Source organism: Dunckerocampus dactyliophorus, chromosome 18 (assembly GCF_027744805.1).
Source record: "Dunckerocampus dactyliophorus isolate RoL2022-P2 chromosome 18, RoL_Ddac_1.1, whole genome shotgun sequence".
Taxonomy (NCBI): domain Eukaryota; kingdom Metazoa; phylum Chordata; class Actinopteri; order Syngnathiformes; family Syngnathidae; genus Dunckerocampus; species Dunckerocampus dactyliophorus.
In genome coordinates, this window is record NC_072836.1 from 13,054,497 (window position 1) to 13,075,748 (window position 21,252).

The 21,252-nt window shown below is 41.1% G+C and overlaps 1 protein-coding gene across 9 annotated transcripts in view; it reads right to left on the reverse strand.

Moving 5' to 3' along the window:
- rbfox1 (RNA binding fox-1 homolog 1) overlaps positions 1-21,252 on the reverse strand; it is a 264,175-nt gene that overhangs the window by 138,177 nt on the left and 104,746 nt on the right. For 5 of the 9 annotated variants that reach the window (XR_008566765.1, XR_008566764.1, XM_054759805.1 and 2 more), the window contains exon 1: positions 20,670-20,985. The exons of 2 other annotated variants lie outside the window; for them this stretch is intronic. Coding sequence is in view for 5 of the 7 variants with exons in the window: in XM_054759805.1 (XP_054615780.1) it covers positions 20,670-20,765 (96 nt within the window). In the remaining 2 variants the exon portion in view is untranslated. Of the gene's footprint in view, positions 1-20,669; positions 20,986-21,252 lie in introns of those variants that run through there. 2 more of the 9 variants (XM_054759803.1, XM_054759811.1) reach the window with 1 other exon arrangement.

Genomic DNA, 21,252 nt, shown 5'->3' on the forward strand with positions numbered 1-21,252 from the left:
CTCAAATAGTCGCTCCACTCCTCAGAGTCGGAGTGTTGTTGACTTTGTGTGGTAATGAAGTGTGCCTTTGGTTAGCTAAAGTCCAACTTTGCAATCCCTGAGGCCGCTCATGGATATAACATAATTAAGTCTTGTCATATGTGATTTATAAATGCTTTGCATGCTCTTCTCCTTTATTGGAAGGTCAGTAATGAGACTGGAAGAATTCTGCCTTCAGAGACACCTGATGAAGAGGGTCTCCCACACAACTTACTTCGGTACTGAGAGACTTGATAAAAGGACAATCAGAAGAATCCTATATCCCTCAAGCCTTTAAATGAGGGCTGCAAGTACTAATTATATTTTAATAATATTTTAATCTTTCAGTTCTTTGGCAAATTGCCAAAAAATGTGACATTTTTGTGAAAATATTGCTAAGGATGCCCGTTGTTATTGCCCGATGAAAAAATTACATACTGGATATTAGAGAGAGTTTTTTCTGCCAATAATGATATCGGTGCATGACTGATGATGACGTACTGCACACAGCAACAAGCATGCTAGCTCAGTATGTCGGCGGCCTGGAGTTATTTCGTCTTTGGATCGTAAATATGTGTAACCGAGGGTCTTGTGTCCCGCTGACACTGTGCAAGCTCAACACGACGAAAGAATAACAGTCAGGCACTTTTTACTAACACGCAGCTTCATCTCACCATCACACAACAGCACAGTTCCGGCCTCCACAATAAAAACACTGTGTGTTACATCCTGTCAGGCGGCATCTAACAAAATAAGGGTCTCAGAAAAAGCTTCAATTTGCAATGAAAGCACTGCTTTATGTGAGGGGGCCGTAAGATGTCTTCCTTTAATTGATCCATATTGGTTGATATCGGTATTAATAATTAAGTGCTGAACAATATTGGTATATTGGATATCGGTATCAAGCATCTCTTAATATTACTTTATGGATTAATCATTTTGCTTATCCACAAGTAGCCATGATTAATGGTGCTACAGTGACACAAAAGTCATCTTTATTGATTTTAAGAAATTGGATTGATTTATATTACACATAAAAATATCGAACTCCAAGTTAACTGATTCGATGGCAACCATGTATGATGTGCAAGTTGCAGGAAACTATGCAAAATATGTGCTAACGCTGACCTGACGTTCGGCGGTTTTCACCTTTTGTGTTTTTTCCTTAACTGACCTTGCTGTTGAGATTGAGATTGCGTCGGCTTTGAACGTGTACACCGAACACTTTGTTAAGCAGCAACTGCCCTTGTAGAACACTGGTTAAGAAATTCCTTCAACACATCAGAGTTGTTGGTTTACATGATTTCCAATCACAGTTTCTGTCATAGTTTTATGCTTGATTGTCTAATGAGGAATAGCAGCATAGAAAATGGATGGATGGATGGATTGTCTGATGTCAAAACTGATGTAAAAACTGCTCTGTATCATCCGTCTGACTGATTTTTTGTCTGTTTATTCACAGTTATGCCTATAGTCACTTGATATTTTAATGGGGTGTTTACTGACCACCAGCTACAGACCTGAAATGCAGTCCATTACAAGTTTAAATCCGCATGTTAATATGGCCTTGGACTAATGACTAAAGACAAGGTACAAGTAGGCAGAACAGAAAAACACACATGGAACTCAGTGGCCAGACTCAGAAGGGGCAGAATAACTGCATTGTGGAAAGTTGAGTGTCTCTCTCTTCCCTCTCTCATCTGTCTGCACCGCCCATTGTCTTCTGCGTCCCAATTGGCTGTAGACCATTGTCAATCAATCTCCTTCGTGCCACCCTGTCGTGTCTCCTGTGTCATCACCAGCTTGCTTGCTTGCTAACTTGCAGTCTGTGGGTTTTGGCAAATTTCTCTCCGACAAAACCCACAATGTCGACGAAACGTTCTGCGCCCAAAAGGCAGAGGAGGATGCTAACCATCGCACAAAAGGTTGGACCTCTGGACATGCTGAAGGTGTGTAGAAGTATACGGCGGTATTACGGAATAGTATGAATCATCGGCTCGAAGGAGGACTGCGACAGGACGAGTACTGCAGCAATATGTTATCCCGCGCAATAAACGAGGGAACACTGGACATCATTGGCCAATTTTGCCCAATAATTCAGAAATGGATGTAGCATGGCTCATTTTTCTAATGAGATGTCAGCCTCTACACACATTGCTACAAACTGTAATGCCTGTCAAACTGTGTAAACTGTCAACAGTTTGACAGGCAAACAGTGCTCTTATTTTGAAGGCCAGAAGTGTGTTGTATGTGTTGAGAATGTTGACTGAGCGGTCCGCTCGGAAAATACTTCCCCACACAAACGTTCCTTCTCCTCACGATGACAGCATTTCATTCACGTTATGTCAACTTCCGCGAGACTCCGCGTTCAACAGTCCACTCTGTTTTCATTGGCCAATTCTCCGATTCTGTTAACTTAATCCAACATGAGCAAATTCCAAATTGGGCCTCTTGGAAGCAAAAGTAATTAAAACAATCTTGAACACCGTAGTGTTTCATTCAAACATTGTGTGCGCTAATGGAGATTTGCAAATATTTTTGCCATTGCAGAAAACTCCAAACGCACACTGATTTATTAGACAGTTGGCAAACAGTGTGTAATGTGCATTACTGCCTCTTACAGGACTGGAGTGGAACATTATTGACCGCAATTTGTGACTGTTCCAGACATTTACTTATTGATTTGCAGAACTCTAATGTTCAAGCCTTGGCACAGATTCTCTGACTGCTCTTTTTTGTTGGTCTTGAATCACAATCAATACAGGAACCCTCTTCAGGAGAGTAGCAGTTGTTTTAATAGTGATAGTATGGTATGGACACGAGTTGGGCAGACTACAATATTCGGTTAGGGTAGCAGGCGATGTTTAAAAACAAGCTTGTGGTCAGATCAGGCAGACAGTGAAGACGTGACAAAGTATTGTTCCCCACATCCATTTTATGGGCCATTCCACCGAATCCGTGCCATTTGCTTGTTGAAACTCTCTCAAAATAAACGTACACTTCTGTAATTTTTTAACTCTAAATCTGCTAATAAGCATATTGAAGTACGGTACTCAAAATGTGTATTGGCCCACCTCTGGCAACTTTATTTCATGTTTGTTTTTTGGCTAACAACTTGAATTATACCCAACTATTATTGGAATCTATGTAAGGCGTAAGAAGACCGATGTGTCCCTTGACCATGGATGTGTAGGAATGGGTATGGTATGGTCGACAATTACATACTAATTCATGATATCAAGTAGCATAGTATAGCAGAGCAGCCTTGTACATCTCTTTATGATAGACGATCCGATACGCATTTAGATCTACAGTGTGGGTTCCAATTAGGGATGTCCGATATTGGCTCGATATTGGCATAATAATGTAATATCGGCCAATATCGGCATCGGGATTTTTCTATAATGAAACATTCTTTTAAAAACTGCAGTATATACAGTAGGCTCCCGTACAATGGAGCCAGCGCGCAAACGATATTGTATTGTATTTGTACTTTATTTATTCACTTGTTACAGTTCATAGGGTTCATGGGTTGATATCATCAAACCATCGTGTTTTGAACACTCCAGGAAGGTAACGAAGGTGCAACATTTAAATGTAAACGAGATACAAACCAAAAAAACTTCATTTTCATCCATTCTCGTCTTCGGTCATGATAAGATACGGAGCAGGCGTGAGAATTGTTCGCAGGCAGCCCAGGCTCTCGCGTTGTTTTACAGATGCACTGTCAACCTATTGCTAGTCTTGCGGGTGCACGTCTCTATAATCGATTTAATCTAAGGATTTATGGCTGATTCTTATCAATCGAGGAGGCTGCTACTGCCGCAGCCGTATCTCTCGCTTGTCAAACCGGATATCCGTCCGTGTGGGTTTATCTTTCGCAACCCTATTACTTATGGTATGCAGCACTGTTGGCACCAGTGTCTCAAGGCCCCAGTGTGGCTTGGTTGGTTTGGACGATGAGCGTTGGCTTCACTTGTCTAAACAAGCCTGCATGGTGTCTGGCACAGACAGCACAATTACACTCACAACACAAACCAAGACCTCTATTCTGTTCATGGGTCGTAACAGAGATTTGGAGCAAATGACTAATATGGTCATTGGAGGACTTGTACATCCCCCAATGCTCTGAGCAGCACACGTAACAGAGCGAATGACTGAGCAAACCAGCAGGCTGGCACTTTGCTGTGGTGTGTTTCTTCAGCCTGTAAGGCACGCTGTGACCCAGATAGGATAAAGGATTTCACGCATTTGGGATCCCTCTAAATTAAAGACGCCGCTTTCTCTTTCTTCTTTCTTTTTCTTCTCTCCCTTCCCTATCTTCTCCATCATGAGGAGAACAGAGAAAAGGGATGCGTGAGTGGAGGACTGAAATAGTGTCATGGACAGAGAAGAGAACACATCTTCTCCCCTCCTCCATTCCCCCTTCTTACTAAATCATCAAAAGGAGTTAAAATGCCAACAGACATAATGAGGTTGTGGAGTCTACCGCTTCTCCCCACCCCCATTTCTTCATTTCCATGCAGCTTCTCGCCTCTGTTATCTCTTTGTGACTCCTCTTCCTAATGCATTTCCTCTGTCAATGGCAAGTGCCCTGCAAAGTTAAAAATACACGATAATTTAACAAGAATCAAATACTAATAAAGTCCTAAAGAAATCTTCCCACAGCTTTAAGAAAAGTAACAAACTAAATAATTATTTACATGGCGCCATATGATTAACAATTGTACAAGTCGCTAATAAGCAGAAGAAGCGAGACCAACCGTGGATGACGATCAGCGATAATACACGTGCACTCATTTAAAACAAGCAATACAACCAAAAATAAAGGCAAGAAAGAAAAAAAAAATGTACACCCTGACGGTCCAACCAAATACACCTTGGATGTCACTTGTCTTTTGTATTGGGAGTAACCTAATAAGCAGCAATGTTTTTAAGTTTTTAATGAAGGAATGTGTCCCAGACCTGCCAACATGTACACATTTTTCAGATACGGTACGCATTTTGACCCTTGAATAGGTTTGTGCACTTCGCTGCTTTCCAGGTCCACATTTTGTTGGTTTCACTTTGGAGTTCAGACCTGCCCCTCCAAAATTATCGTCAAGCAAGTTGACGAAAGCTGTGGTTTCTCAGAAAATTGACTTCACATCAGTGACATGCGGTCAGGGGAGGCAGGTGAGGCAGAAATGTGAAAAAAAAAAACTAACCGAATTATATAACAAAATAAATATTAATATTTATCTAATGAACCGTATTATAAATGTGTTTTCTGTACGATTCCGATCATTTTTTACATTTTCTGAATTTGCACATTTCCCGATCAAATACAGGGCAGAAACCTAAGACGAGGCTGCCGCAAGTGTCTCTTCTCACCTTGGTGCGCAAGCCCAGCCTACCATCTGAGTGCACTCAATGAGTGCACAAGCTGGATCAGGACGCCAATTGTATAATGTTGCAGACATATTTATGATACACCCTGACCTTCTACAGCCTACCAAAGCTTTAATAAAATTGTGATGTCTAAAGACAATAAAATACACATAAATGTCAAGCGGGAGGCACTTGCAGTACTCCCCTCATCCTAAAGGGTTGTGGGCATGCATAAGCTAGACGGTGTTTGTGACTGCCGTCCTTCCATAGAGAGGAAAAGCCAGCTGGAGAGCAGCAAGCCAAATGCAACATATTTGTATGCTCTGCTGAATGAATGAATTTGACAGTATCAGACTTTTACAACAAAGTATCAGAACTTTTCCTGGAGGAGGATGTACTTCATGTACAAAAGGTAAGACCACAAATATTTTTCAGTTAATAAACCAAAAAATGGGACTGGGAAGTATTTGATAACACATTTTTTCCACAAAAGTGAATTATTCTCTTCTTTTTCTTGTTGTTGTTGAGCAACCTGTATTAACATTAAAACAAACTTTAAAGGTCCCTGCTTCATTGGCCATAAACCTCACCACCAAGTAAGGGTATCCAAAGTGCGGACCAGGGGCCATTTGCAGCCTTGGCTTGTTTATTATATGCCGGTAAAAAAATAATAGAAAAAGCTGAAATGTTGAAATTAATAACTAACTACAAACATTTCAGTAAACAATTTGAATGTGTCTGTCTGGCAATTACCCCCGGTACGGCATTGTATCCTTGCAGGTCACTATGTTATCACAACCTCGACACCGACATCGATTTACCACCCGTATCAATAACATCGACACTGGGATCTTTCCACCCCCCTCTTTCTATGGCTTCTCTGCAGGACGGAAGCTGGATCACGATTCGACGTGGATTTGTTGCGTGAAGTAAAAGGAAGAGATAAGATGAAAGAGTTAAGATGAAAACTGCAAGTATCCGCAATATTATACTGACACTTGTACGCATTGTTATGATCACTCACTGACATGTGCAAATATTGATGTTGGTTGTTTATTTCAGAATGAACTCAGACTGAAGCGAAGAAAAGGTTAAAGACGGTAGTATGTGTGTTGTAAATCCCCTCGTTATACTTTGGCATTTCATGCAGACGCTGTTCAGGGCAGCCTTCAAGCTGCCTCGCAAGGCACCTTGCAAGGTCCATAGCTACTGTCGGACCACAGGTGAGCCGTCTGGACATGAAAATGCTCCTTTGTGTCTTGACGATTGTTTGCGATCGCATTTACTATATGCAAATGAGGCGGCAAATTTCGCCCATTGGATCAAGCAATCAGCCAAGATAGCATCTGTATTCCCCCGATGGTGGTTGGTTTGGTTCGGTCGGACCTAGGAATCTTTGTCAAGCACTTGTTTTGGTAGGAAATATGGTGATGGAAGAGGGCAATGTATTTGGGACGTGGGGAACAAAGAGGCTGGAAATTAGTAATTGTTGGATATAAGGTAAGGTGTGCTAAGATAAAAAATACTCAAGAGGTGAATCATGTGTGATGAGTTTTATTAAAGTTCGAATTAGGGACGTCCCGATCCACATTTTTTGGCTACAGATCCGATCTGATTTTTTTATAGTCTTACAAACATGATTTTGTAGAATTGAATATGGTTAAAATAGCTCTTCAAAGCATTAAAAATAATGCAACCAAAGTATTGCTGAATTTACTTTTTTATTACACAGCATGGCTAAAAATATTGTTTGGATTTTGTAACAAAACTCTGTGAGTCAGGTCTCTAATCCAATAAAAGTCCATCCAATAAAAGATAAAACTGGAAAAAATGGGCGTGCAAAATACTTTTAGGGTAGGATCATTTGGAATGGTTATAGATCTATTTGTGGTGTGATTTAGAATATATGAACAAACTGCAATAGTTATTTATTGATGGTCCCTAGTATAAACAACCAGCAGTTAGAGCAGCACTTCCCGTCAGTGGCGGGGTAGCAATAAGTTGATACCTGAACTGTCTAAATGGCCAGTGGGGTGGCCGGAGAGTGATGGGGATGGCCACGACCACTGCTTCCTTCCCGTGTGAGCTCCCAACGCCACAGCAGTCCGGGCACAGATAGAGGTAGCTACCGCTGTAGCTACGGAACCCAATATCCAACATCCGACGTGAAACTAACTTCACCACGGTACACGGACATGTCTGCATGTGTTGCCTTTTCTTCTACGTGCGGGTGGCAGGAGTCGAGTGGCAACCAGCTTTGAGGCGCATTACAACACCTACCGTGTTGGAGTGTGGCCCAAAGTTCCGGATGTTATACGGCAACCGGATCGTCCCGATCTCATGGCGGAAGCCGATATTATCTTCAAAATACAGGGAATCGGCAGCCGATGGCGATCCTGAAGATCGGATCTTTCGGGTTGCGGCATATTAGTAGCCATAATGCTAACGCTAACTGCTAAACGATGTTATATAGAAACTTCTTTCAGGACTGATTTTCTTTCGGAAATGCTTCTTATTTTTCCCAGTTATTTGAAACAAAGTCTCCAAAAAAAATCCAGACTTTAATGTGAATTCACTTAAGTGTATGTTTTGGTGGAATACAAGTACAGAGGAAATATATTGTTCAAGAATGTATTTTTTAGAACAAAGTAACAGCTAAATAAAAAATAGTCATGGTGTGCAAACGTAGGAAATCTGATTTAGTAACGGTTGTTTGATATAGCATTTACTCATGTGATTCACAACAGTATAGCATTTTGGTCAAAGCAGACCAATAAACATACGATAACATAGATACTTACTACACTAACGGCAATTTCTGAACATTCAGTAAAAAGCATGGCTCTAAAAAAAAGGAGACTACCATGACGTTTTCATGGATTAAAATGTATTAGTTAAAGTGACTACTTTGAAAATATTGGACTAAAGCTGCAAGAAAAAGTGACAGAAGCGGAAATACGTGATGAACAAATGCAAATGTAAAACATCTCCCGGCTCTAATGGAATCGATATGGAAACGATAAAAAAAGTGATTAAGGAAATCTCAGAAGCATTAACGCACATCAGTAATTTATCATTTGAATTAGCTCAAAATGAAAATAGCTATTTTGACAGCCCCGGTCTTTTATTCTTCTCTGATAATATTTTTTTCCTCAAGTGTTGAGATTTTGCACTTTGTTTTGCGCTCTGTCCTTGAATGCACCCTAGCTGTGATACGTGAGCGTTTGTTTGGCTACGGAAGCACTAGCTTTGACAGTCATCAATCATTTACGAGGGGGCATTGCCGTCTGTCGAAAATAGACATTTTTATGGGCGTACGGTATCAATTACTCTCGTTTTTTGACATTCGCTGGTGGTCCTGGACGGTAACCCCCATGAAAAGTGGGGCTCTACTGTATTATTTTGTGATTAAAAAATCCCAACATTCACCGTTAAGTGTTATAGTTAATAAAGGAATGCATAGTATTGTGATAATAATGATAATAATAATAATGATGGTTGATGGTATGAGGTTAATATTTTTCCTCTCCTTCAATAATAAAGATAATTACTGTTCATAAAATCATATTCCGAGTGCTAAAGCGGCAGCGTTTAAGTCTACCTGCCTTTTTAACCAGTGTGTGGATATGTACAATATTTTCGAACAAAGAAGAATAAAGTTAGTTGCCTTTGGCCTACTTCTTTATTCTCTCTCTTCTAATCCCTTTTCTTCCGTTCCCCTCCTCACTCGTCCTATTCCCCTGCTCTCTCTCTTTCCATCTTACACTCCATTCAACCGTGTAGCGCTAGCGTGTCGTTACATGAACACACCAGTCGCCTGTGTATGACTGCCTATGTGACAGACACACACCGCCTGTGTGTGCGCGCGTGTGTGTGTGTGGTGGGGGGGAAGAGAAAAATGAGCAAGTGCAATTAAAGGTGAATGTGAATATGTGTCAGTGAGTAATATTGGATATGATGTATGGAATTAGATATCTAATTCCACTTGAAGGACAGGCATTTGAAATCAAATATTAAAGAGTAACATAGGATTTCATACTGCGTGTCACACATCCCTGCTTCTTTTTCTTCTTTTTCTTTTAGCGCATGTTTTGCTGGAGAATTCAGTCAATATATAGGCGCCCGACAGAACTGATGAGCGGGCTGCCTGGGCTGCACATATTGTTATAGAACCCCCCTGCGCTCCCCCAGCACAAGCTGCGCTCTTAGGTCGACAAACCATAATTTTGTAAGTGTCTCTCGGACATGTTTTAAGAGATTGTGCTTTCCAGTTGGCAGCACCTAATCTTTGGAATAGGCTCTTATAAAAAAAAGTTGGAGGTATCTGGAGTCTGCAGACCCCTAAAAGGCAGCTAAGACCCGTCCCTTCAGGCATATTTTTTTAACTCGTCGTGTCTGTTTACTCTTCAGTGATTCTAAATGAACCTTCATTTACCAGAACACATTTATCTGTATAAACATGCCACGATGTGTGTTTCACTAAATGACAAAGACTAGTGGGAGCCACAATCCAATCCGATACAGAACACACGTTGTATCTGCTTTGACGTCTAGTACGAGGATGTACGTTACTTTACTCTACGTACTAGGTGACGTTACTGCAATATGCACAAACGGTTGGGTGTTAAAAATACAAGATTGTGCAACGGTGCAAAAAACATGAAAAATAATGGATCTTAAACTGATTAGTTCCTGTATTCTGGCTGGCGTTTCCTGTCCTCTGCTCTCTTTGCAAGAAACTTGATCTCGTGACTGGGGGCTTTACGAACACCGTCGCTGCTTTCCACAAATGGGGAATCAAATGAATTACTACTTCAAACCTTCACAACGCCGCTGGCATTAATGACAGTATAACACAATGCGCATTATTATGCAGTCTGGATGTCGCCTTCAGTCGCCTTTGTTGACTTGTACGACACAGGAAGCTACATAGCTAGTCAGCAAGACGTTTGGTAGGGAATTGCGAGTCATAACTTCAGTCTTCAAGCCTGATCTCATGAAGCATCTCACACTACAAAGAATTCTTTTACATATTTGAAGGTTTGACGTGATATAAAAATGAATTCCATTTATGAATGAGTAATTCTGTTAGTCATTCAATTGCTTTTTGGGAAAGTAACTAGTAACTAATAATAATGAGTCATTTCCCCAACACTTCATACGTCATGGAAGACCCCGGAATATTCCTTTCGCCGTGTTGACCTGAGCTCTGTATTCCATGCCACTACTAGCTTCCACGCTATGTCTTGTTTATTGTTTTTGGATGGTCGGTTGTTTTTCCCTCATTATTATGATATATCACAGCTTTTGGTGGCTACTTTTTACAATGCAGGCACTTTGCTGGACTGCCGAGTCACTACGTTCCGACTGTAAACCGAAGTCTTTTGGACACTTGGAGTCGTTGTTTGACTCTCGTATCTGCGTCAGGGTCCAAAACCTAGCCGGGCCATCACACAAAGACAAAGTCCATCCATCCATCTTCTATGCCACTTACCCTCCTGGGATCGCGTTGGTATGCTGGAGCCTATCCCAGCTGACTTTGGGCGAGAGGCAGGGTACACCCTAGACTGGTCACCAACCAATGGGAGGGCACATACAGTATAGACCAAAAACCCTTCCCATTCACACTTATGGACCATTTAGAGTCGCCAATTAACCGAACATGCATTTTTTTGGAACGTGGGAGGAAAGCGGAGCAGTAATGATGTTATCCATCCATCCATCCATCCATCCATTTTCTATGGCGCTTCTCCTCATTAGGGTCACGGGGGCATGCTGGAGCCTATCCCAGCTGACTTCGAGCGACAGGCGGGGACTGGTCACCAGCCAATCGCAGGGTAATTATGTTATTGTAATTAATATTGTTATTATGTTGGTGATGAGTATCAGTGTACAGGTGGTTCTCGGGTCACGAACGAGTTGAAGTTTTTGTGTAAATTGGAACTTAGACCTAAATTATGCCTAAATTAACCCCAAAGTCACTCACACTACACATAGGACATATAAAATGCAATAATAAAAAGATGAAATACAAACTGTAAAAGCAGTCAGTATGAATTGAGTTTTAAACATTTTAAACTATATCATTATACACACACACACACACACACACACATTTATATATCTCTTGATGTCGGCATCTGGCTCTCAAACATTTCTGAATGCTATATTTTTTTTTTCCACTGACATTTTAAAGTAAAACGCTACAGAAATCACAGTGTTAAAATAGAAAACATTATAATGCATTTAATCCATCCATCTATCCATTCTCTACCACAATGTGGATAACTGGATTATGCGGTAGCCTACCGGGTCATTGAGAGGTCAAGAAGCAAACGTCCCGCCTTTAGTCAGTCAGCTAGCGAGCTAGCTAATTCTGTAGCGCAAACACTTTTGACAAAGAGGATGGCGAAAAGAAAGAAAGATGAGGAGTACCGTACATTTCAGCACAAATGGACAGAGGAAGTCGCCTTCGTGGAGAGAGAAGGTTCGGAGGGGTGTCGAATATGCAGAGGCAAAATTTAATCGAAGAAACGGTCAAATATAAGGCAGCACTTCGACACATGCCATGCTACATTTGCATCTAAATATCCAGCCGGAAGAAGAGCTACTGTCCACAGTGCAAGCTAGTCAGCAGCAACTCCGTGCATGGTGCCGACGAGCTGACTGGTCTTCGGCCAGCTTTGCTGGTTCTTTAGCGATAGCGAGGAATGGAAAGCCATTCACAGGTGGCGAATGTGCCAAAACATTCATTATTTGACGACTTTTCGGATAAAGACAAGATAATCAAAGGAATAAAAGACATGCCTCTGTCAGCAATTACTCTTCATGATCATAGTGGCAAATCCAGTGGAGGAAACACAAGTGAAGGACACGAAGCTTAACCTCACCACGTATCAACCAGACTACAAAGCCATCAGCAAAACCATGCAGCACCAGAAGTCGCATCAATGAGAACAGAACACAATGGGCGGGTTCTCCCTTAGCCAATAAGGACTGTTGTGGCTCTATATTTAGCCTGCTATTGTCTACTGTGGGTTCCTAATATGCTCGTACAGGCACATAAACACATACTGAGACTCGGTGGAGCCGCAAACGTCTTCAACTCTCACATGAGTATAGGACACCCTCTACTGGTAGCAAGTAAATACAATAACAGACACATACAACAGAGCATCACCAGATTGCTCTAATACACCACAAGGACGCTTGTATTTAGTTGTATTCGGTGTTAAAAAAAATATTATACGGCTCTCACGGAAATACATTTTAAAATATGTGGCTTTCATGGCTCGCTTAGCCAAAAAGGTTCCCGACCCCTGATCTGGAGGCACCTCTGTAATGCGAATAACAGTGCTTATCTTCACCGTCAGACGTCATGGAACTAATGCATCTACCAAGTCTATTTGCGTTCTTACACAACTTGCACAACTTCGACACACAGCGAGTGTTTTTAAGACAAGCCATAAGTATTATAAATGATAACAAGAGAGCAACATTGTTAAGTGACACTTTAGAAAAGTAAGTTGTGATGATGAACGTAGCTCGTAGCTTGCCCGACAAAAACGAGCTAGCTAGATGCCGCCAGCCATGGGCATGTAAACAAAAATGCCAGAAAGTGGAATGAGATTGAAACGAGCGGTCACAGGCTTAGCATGTGACACACTGTCATCAGTTGACTACATTATTTTACAGGCTATTGTTCATTCTCCCATTAATAAGAAACAAAATGAAAGTCAACACAAGACGTGGTCGTATCTGGTCACATATGTCCGGTGCCAGCAAGGCAGACAGGCGATTTTGATGCATGCTTATCAAAACAAAGCCCAGTGAAACATTTTTAGGATATTTTAAATCAACTTCGAACTAACTGTGGTCATTATGTGGGTAAATAATAAGCCATATATGTATCTACATAGCATATGTATCCATTCATGCAATATATTACTTAATTAAAAAACAACAACTCATTTTTAAGGTGTGGCGGCTTTTATATTGTAGTGGCGCACCGCAGCGATCAATTACATGTAGCGACAAACACCCATTCACACCTTCTACAATCCTACAATTAGCCTAACATAGGTTTTTGGAATGGGGGAAGAAGCAGGAGTACACGACGGAGATTTGAACCCTTGATCTCCTGACTGTGAGGCGACCGAAGCGAGCCACGGTTTATATCAAACCTTGTGCTACTACTCCTTCTATTACCTTTATGTCTAAATCTAATCACACCCACCCTCTCTCAGCTCAACAGTCCCAACCAGATAGCAATCCACTCAAGTCGTTTTTAGCTCAATGTTTCTTTCCAACGGAAAGGGAGCATTGCGAAGGCAAACGGTATCGCCATCATCTGGACCTGTTGTGTATGCAAATATTTGCCGGACATACACAATTTCAAATATAACATGCAGTCATCCATATAAACAAAAATGTATTGCTAATTCCGCTCGGAAATCACCGGAAATCAGCCAGATGTAACAACCTATTTGATGTCAGGCAACTTCATCTTCCTGTTTCCCAAAAGATACGGCTCCACTCTTTATATTTAACGTTCCACCGCCATTCCATTCTGGTGATATACATGACTGAAGGGACCTTCGATAGTATTATTAATAATTAATAATGATTTTGAATGTAGCGCCAGCAAATGCAATTTTGAACAAACCCCGTTTAGTCACAGGGGGTTTTTAAGGTCAAGAAACGAGCAGACGCAATTAAATATATATTTAATGTAACTCTGTATCAGTCAGTAAATGTTTCTGGGGGGGGGGGGTGCTCGTGTTATATTTTACACTGCCTGGAAAAAAAAAGTCACACACGCTTAATATTTCGTTGGATCGCCTTGAGCTGTGATTACGGCAAGCGATGACTTCTGTGATGTCACATTTATTTCTGCCAGAGCTGCGTTACTTTTTCACAAATATCTGATGTTGATGCCTTTTGTTGGATTTATTGGACCTCTGGGCAAAGTCTCCTCCAGCACATCCCAAACGTTCTCAATGGGGTTCAGGTCTGGGCTCTGTGGTGGCCAACACGTGTGTAAAAATGAACTGTTATGCTCCCACCATGCCAAAAAAAATAAAAAAAATTGGTTAAATTAATTCAGTATATTCCAGTAGATGCACACACACACACACACACACACACACACACACACACAGGCACGCACGCACGCACGCATGCACATATTGTACATTGATGTCATTGACGTGTGCAGAATGAATCAACTTGCTAGAAATGGTTCCATGAATCAAAAGCCGTTCACCTTGTCTGCTGACTTAAATTATAGCCGAATAATAAATACATTACAGAAGATGAATAAATGTGTCATATACACCAATAAAAGAAATATTCCATGGAATTAGAAATAAAAATGAAACAATATTTTGTTTCCTCGTGAGCCTAATGAGGATAAGCGGCGTAGAAAATGGATGGATGGACGGGTAGTTGGAACAAAATGTATATTTGTCCCATTAATATAAAACATATGTGAAACCAAATCACCAGATAAAATGCCTTACAAGGTCATACTACTATCTGTATAGATATGGCACAGATGTGCTATAAGCATGCTGTGAATAACACGCAAACATCACCCTGTAACACCTTGACATAGCATGCCAACACATTAGCACAAAATGAAATACTTAGCGTTCCGATGTGAAAACAAATGCTCCCACTCTCACACATGCACACTCTGCCTGCAGCATGTGATAAAACGCTGGATAATGGAACGGGACTAATAGCAGAAAGTTGCTTCGTGACAAATTGTCAGATTGCAAAAGCCATTTTCTCTCCTTTCCGTGTAGCTTTTTGTTATTGCAAGGCACTGCTACGCCAGTCCTCTACTTCGAGCCTCTGCTCGGTCACACTTTCAATTCTTGTTACTTACTCTCCTGATTTTCTTTTTCTTTTTCTGCTTTCACCAGCACCAGCAAAGTCCCACAATGCCACTGCGGTGGGAAACTGGGTCAGGAAACACATTGCATGAACTCTAGCTCTTTAAATTCTGGCTACACAAGTCATATCCAAGATAAGGTACAGGCAAATGTTTTATTCATGACACTATTGTATCCTCCATGATCACGGTTGTTTTGAAAGGTTTGCTATTCACAGTTTGCATCGTTACGTGTTTGGGTACATTTTGTCACATCCCACTTTTGTTTTGTATTGTTTGCCCCTACTGGTTCCTTTGGTTTCCGATGCAGATTTACTTTACTTCCGCTGCAGGGCGGAGCAATGAGACCTGCAACCGCTTGCCAATTAGCGGCGTTCAAAAGCACGGCGGCTGCGGCAGGAATACACCGGATTGCTCCGCTTCCACATTTTCCACACTTTCCGTGACCATGTCAAGAAACTCTCGTCCTCCTCCGGTTTCTTGTATAACAATGTAGTATTTTGCAGCTCATATTCCGCTTCCTTCCTCCACTGATTCCTTGTCATTTTGCCATTCTCGTTGATGAGTTTGCCGTTTGAGGTGGGCTGTAGGTCCTATAAGGTCCTCGGGACCAGAGGGTGATTGTTTTGTATGAATAAAATAAGTAAGTCAACTGCAACTTGCTGTAGAGATGCTAGTCAGCTTCCTCACTTTTAAGTTGCCTCTTTTCCCCCATGAGTGACATCTCTCCTTGCATGTATGTCAGAGTGGACAGAACAATATGAAAAATAGTCCAATATCCTGTATATGTGTGCAGTTTGTTGCTGATCTTCAGATCTTCCGCCTCAATTGATTCTAGTGGTCTTCCAGTGTTGTTGCTGCTAACCGCAGTACCGTAAGGGCTTATGTGTGACTTATGTGTTTCTGCAAGGACATCACTTGACTGTCTTTTCTTGAATCGAGCGCCTCATCTCTCATTAAACCTGTTTGCCTCATTTTTTAAGGGTTTTTTTGCTGATCATCCATTTTCCATTTTCCGCTTATCCTTATTAGGGTTGCTGGAGCCCATCCCAGCCGGTACACCCCGCCAGGCAATCGCAGGGCACCATTCACACTCACAATTTATCCACTTAACGTAACATGGAGAAACGGGGAGAACATGCAAACTCCACACAGATGCCCAACGGAGATTCGAACCCAGGTCTTCCTGACCTCCTGACTGTGTGGCCAACATGCTAACCACTCGGCCACGGTGTGACAATGTTGGATGGCAGTCTTATTCATTAGGCATGTTTAATTGCCATACTCTATCAGCTTTTTTATGTAACCGTTATGTTATATATTATCTAAATGTAACAATTCATTCATTAATAATACATTAAATAATCCGTTAAACGTAATTATAATTCAAATTAAATATTTGTTCAAATGAAATTGTGCAATAAATAATTAGATTATATACAACAATATAAGGAAAATGTATGACAATTGATCAATTAAATTACAAAGAAGAAAATTAGTTTTTTTTAATTTTCCATCCTTCCACCCATTTTCTATGCCGCTTTTCCTATGCTGGAGCCTATCCCAGCTGACTTCAGGCGACAGGCGGGGTACACTCTGGACTGGTCGCCAGCCAATCGCTGTTTTTTTTTAAATTTTGTTTAAAATATGATTGATACTATATATAAAATGAAAAATGTTAAATATTATTTATTATATTCAATGGTTTAATATATGTATTTTTCATCCAGACTTTAGGGACACCCATGACATACCTCTTCACAAGACATTGGAAGCACTCAGATACCGCAGACCTCCGCCAAGCACCATGGTTCCCCCGTATTGTGATTCACACCAAAATAATAATCCTACATTTTTCGGATCAGTCTTTGATATTTTGTAGAACCTTTTGTAAACTTGTCCTGTATTTTTTCCAAGTGCTCTGAGTTCTATGCACAAATGCCAAAAATGGTCCTGTCTCATAATGTTACAGAATCCTGGATCCAAACGGTGATCCGGGTCACCCGCAAAATGCAATCACTTGTTCCGTATCCCATTTCCAACAATGCCTGAAAATTCCATCCAAATCCATTCCAAACTTTTCAAGTTATTTTGAACACAAACAAACAAACAGATAAACGCCAGCAGAAACATAACCTCCGCGCTGCGCTTGGTGGAGGTAATAATCCTGGTCCAGTGTGTTTGGCGTCTTTTTACGTTAGACAGTAGCACATGTATAACCTGTTTTAAGTCTTTTGGAATGAATAGGACAGGGGTAGGCAACCCGCAGCTCCTTGTTTTGGCTCCTTTTGGTCAACAAAAATAAGTTTATTTATTCATGTAATTATTATCTATTATTTCCTTTGGTTTATTTTACGTCTGGGAGTTCAAAGTCAAACATTTTCAATTAAATATTCATCAATTAAAATATGCCTTGCCTTTACCTGCAGGCGGTTTCTTGAGCATGCCATCCCCGCGGTAAGCTAACCATGAATACATTAAAAAACCCATTAATATCAGTCACAAATGAGACAATCCCTTCCCCTTTTTTTCTGAACCGACGCCATCTTGGTTGTGACATCACTGCCAGACTACGTTCCGGGAACCAGACTCAAACACATGCTGCCATGAACTCGCAGCAAATCCAAGAAAGTGACATATTCACAACAACACTTTTACTTTTACTCCTAATTTCCATCTGCGGAGCGGTAGCATTTGTCCGCGAGGCAAATGGTGTCTTTTTGAAATGTGAACAAGCTTACTCCGACTCCTTGTTGTGTTCCAGCAAAAGCCTTCAACACAATGAGTGGGCATAATATAAAAAAACTGGCAAAACATTTTTTAAATGGTAACTATTTCAATATTCGAGTACACATCTAACACTTGAAATGTCCCTTTCAATGTTATTTTTCACGACGGAAATAACAAAACTAAAGTGTTTCGGTGTCATGAGCACTTTAAAAGAATATATATTTATTGTACATAATGTACATATGTATGATTTGGAATTGAACTGCCAATCTGCAACCAATATGTTTTATTATAATATTAAAGTGGGCTACGTTTTATTTAAATCTTACACAAATTCATATTGGAAGGACTCAAAAAGGCTTCGTAAACTGCACTTAAGTTTGTTGTATTCGGTTGTTGTAACTGGTAAAAAGTTTTTCTTGAGTATACGCTGGGGCAAAATGCAACTTCTGATGTAAAGGTCGCCGACCCCTGGAATAGGACAAGTGATTAATTGGCCAAAACAAAGCCTGACGATTGTCCATTTAGTACAGCACCATCTACTGGTACTCATTAATGCAGATGATTTTGTTCTCCTCATCTGAGAGGTCTTTCCAAAGATGGAGGCCCCCTGTTCAGCTCCAGCTATGTTAGCTCCTGACACTAGTAACATTTCCGCAAGAACTCAGTCACCTAGACCGGCCATCCCGGTGAGAAATTGTCAGCAAACACAGTGTCAACCATCTCTCCATGTAAATATTCTACATCAGGCACTATGAGTATGACTACCCGAGACAGTCTCCACTGCCTCGGACTGCTATTTCGGAGAGACCAAGCAGTGTTCCACACAGCAGAGTCTCCTATTAAGTCAAGCTGCTCCTGGAGGACAGAAAGTGGCTAAGCTAAAATCTAACCCGCATAGATCGCCGCTTCCATCCATCTTGCTGCATCTCCTTTGGTCTGCTGGTTGCAAAGCCACGGACTGGAAAGCTCTCCAGAGAGTGGTGAGGACCGCAGAGAAAATAATTGGGACTTCTCTTCCCACCCCCTTAAGGATATTGCAGACAAACGCTATGTGGCCAGACCACTGATGATCACCAGGGATCCAACACACCCACACCATGGACTGTTCAGCCTGCTGGTATCTGGCAAGAGCTTCTGCAGCATCCAGTGCAGAACCACCAGGCGTTCCGACTTCCCCCTCACACACCTCTTTCACTCACCAACAAAATTCACTTTGTGCACTCACTTCACTCGTGTAATTTGTTTTAATGCGACTACAATAGTTTTACATTGCATCTGTGTTCATACACGTTATTGTTCTTACATTTGCATTTGTCACTTTTCCCTCATTGCTCCTTATTTATTCATCTGTTTTTAGCAGTGCTGATTTAACAAAATTCTTTTTTTTACCGTGCATTGCCGTGTATAACTGAAGACGACGTCTATCTGAAGTGTATCGATCCAGCCATCTATCTTGATTTGTGGCCTTTGTCATGATGAGGCCTTCTCGGAACACTTGTAGCCTGCTTCTTCAAACAACCAACTCTCCCAATTATGACCATGTTTTCATTCCACATCTTCATCTGCATTAGACGCTGCTGCATGTGAATGAGCTCTCATTTTGCTCACAATATTTAGGAACATTGTTTGCTCGTTTGATTGATTACGAAAATAATGGAGCAATACAAAGCAAAGCAGTGTTTTCTCTCGGGCCAATGAATAACTACAGTTATTTATATTACAAGTACAGGACATAAATAACAGCTACTGTAAATAAATAATCACCATGTATGATAAAATTAATAGAAATAACAATTGCAAAAAGATACATTTTTTTAAAAGCTTTTGGAAAATATAGTTGGTCCGAACTTGGTTGTTAAAGGTCCAAATAAAATCACCTGTCTGCACCTGGTCTTTTCATTCAAACTAACAGAGCGAGAACACAATCAACACATATCACATGTTCTTAAAGCTGCATATGCAATGTATATGCAATGTACATCCAAGCATGCATATTTACCAATGTCGCGGATCTCCAACTCCAATATGAATGGATTAATTCAATTAAACGCTAATCAAATCAGTCGTTCAGCCACCAACTAAAATACTTTTTTATTGTCTGGAATATTTGTGGAGCTACAGCACACAAAATAAAATAACAATAGGCATAATATCAGTAGCACAGAGCGCTGGAAATAATTCCACCCTTTCTTCAACTCGTCGTCTCATGATAACATCCAGAACTGAGCAGGTTCAAATTGCCTTATTTTACAAATAATTCATTACCGCAACATAAAATGTATGCCACACGCTGAGTACATGGATGGAAGTATAAGTGTTTCGCTCTTGCTAACACACCAGAATACAGAGAAGGCTGACAATGCTGAAAACCTTTCCAGGAATTATCATTCTACCGTGCTACATCTCCAAATTAGAGGAGGTGGCGACTCTACTTTTGCCTTTAAACAGTTCAGGGTAACCTAAGGAATGCTTCTCAAAGTGCATTACGATGCTATTCATGTTACACGTAAATACACTAGTTGTGTCATTTTGCTCAATGAAACACATGTGCACAGTGACTCTGTTCAATTCCACTTCTCGTGTCCAACAGCAGCAGAGAGCAGCATGCATACAAAGTGTAAAGTCTTCTACCACAAAATGACACACTCACCTGCTGTAAATACATAAAGGTGAGAGCAGCGCAGGATAACTGAGGGCAGGCATCCACGTTGGGTAACGCCACACATGTTCCTCCGGGATGCTGCATGTTCCTTCCTCAAGCTGAACACAACACAACCCCTCAACCCCAACAACACACAACCCTGGTCTGAGCAGTGGCGAGAATGAGCGCAAGGAGTGAGCAAAGAAAGGAGAAAAACAAAAGAAATGCTGTAATGACTTATAAGGAGTCGGCTGAAAGATGGAGCTTCAAGAGAAGCGGCAGCCAGTCCCGTACAGTGGATTACCAAGTGTTTTCTGCTCACGAGAAGGCGGGGTGAGAGCTCGCGGAGAGAGAAAGAGAGGAGGGAGAGAGAGAGAGACCACTCTGCTGCAGTGTATGTGACACAGAGTGTGTGTGTGTGTGTGTGTGAGAGGCTCAGTGTGAGTCTGACTCAGTGTGTGCGCATACATGTGTTTGTGTGCAGGCCAGCAGTCAATGTGACTGTGATCACTGAAGTGTGAGGAGGCAGAAAATTGTGTGTGTCCATATATATATATATATATATGTGTGTGTGTGTGTGTGTGTGTGTTCA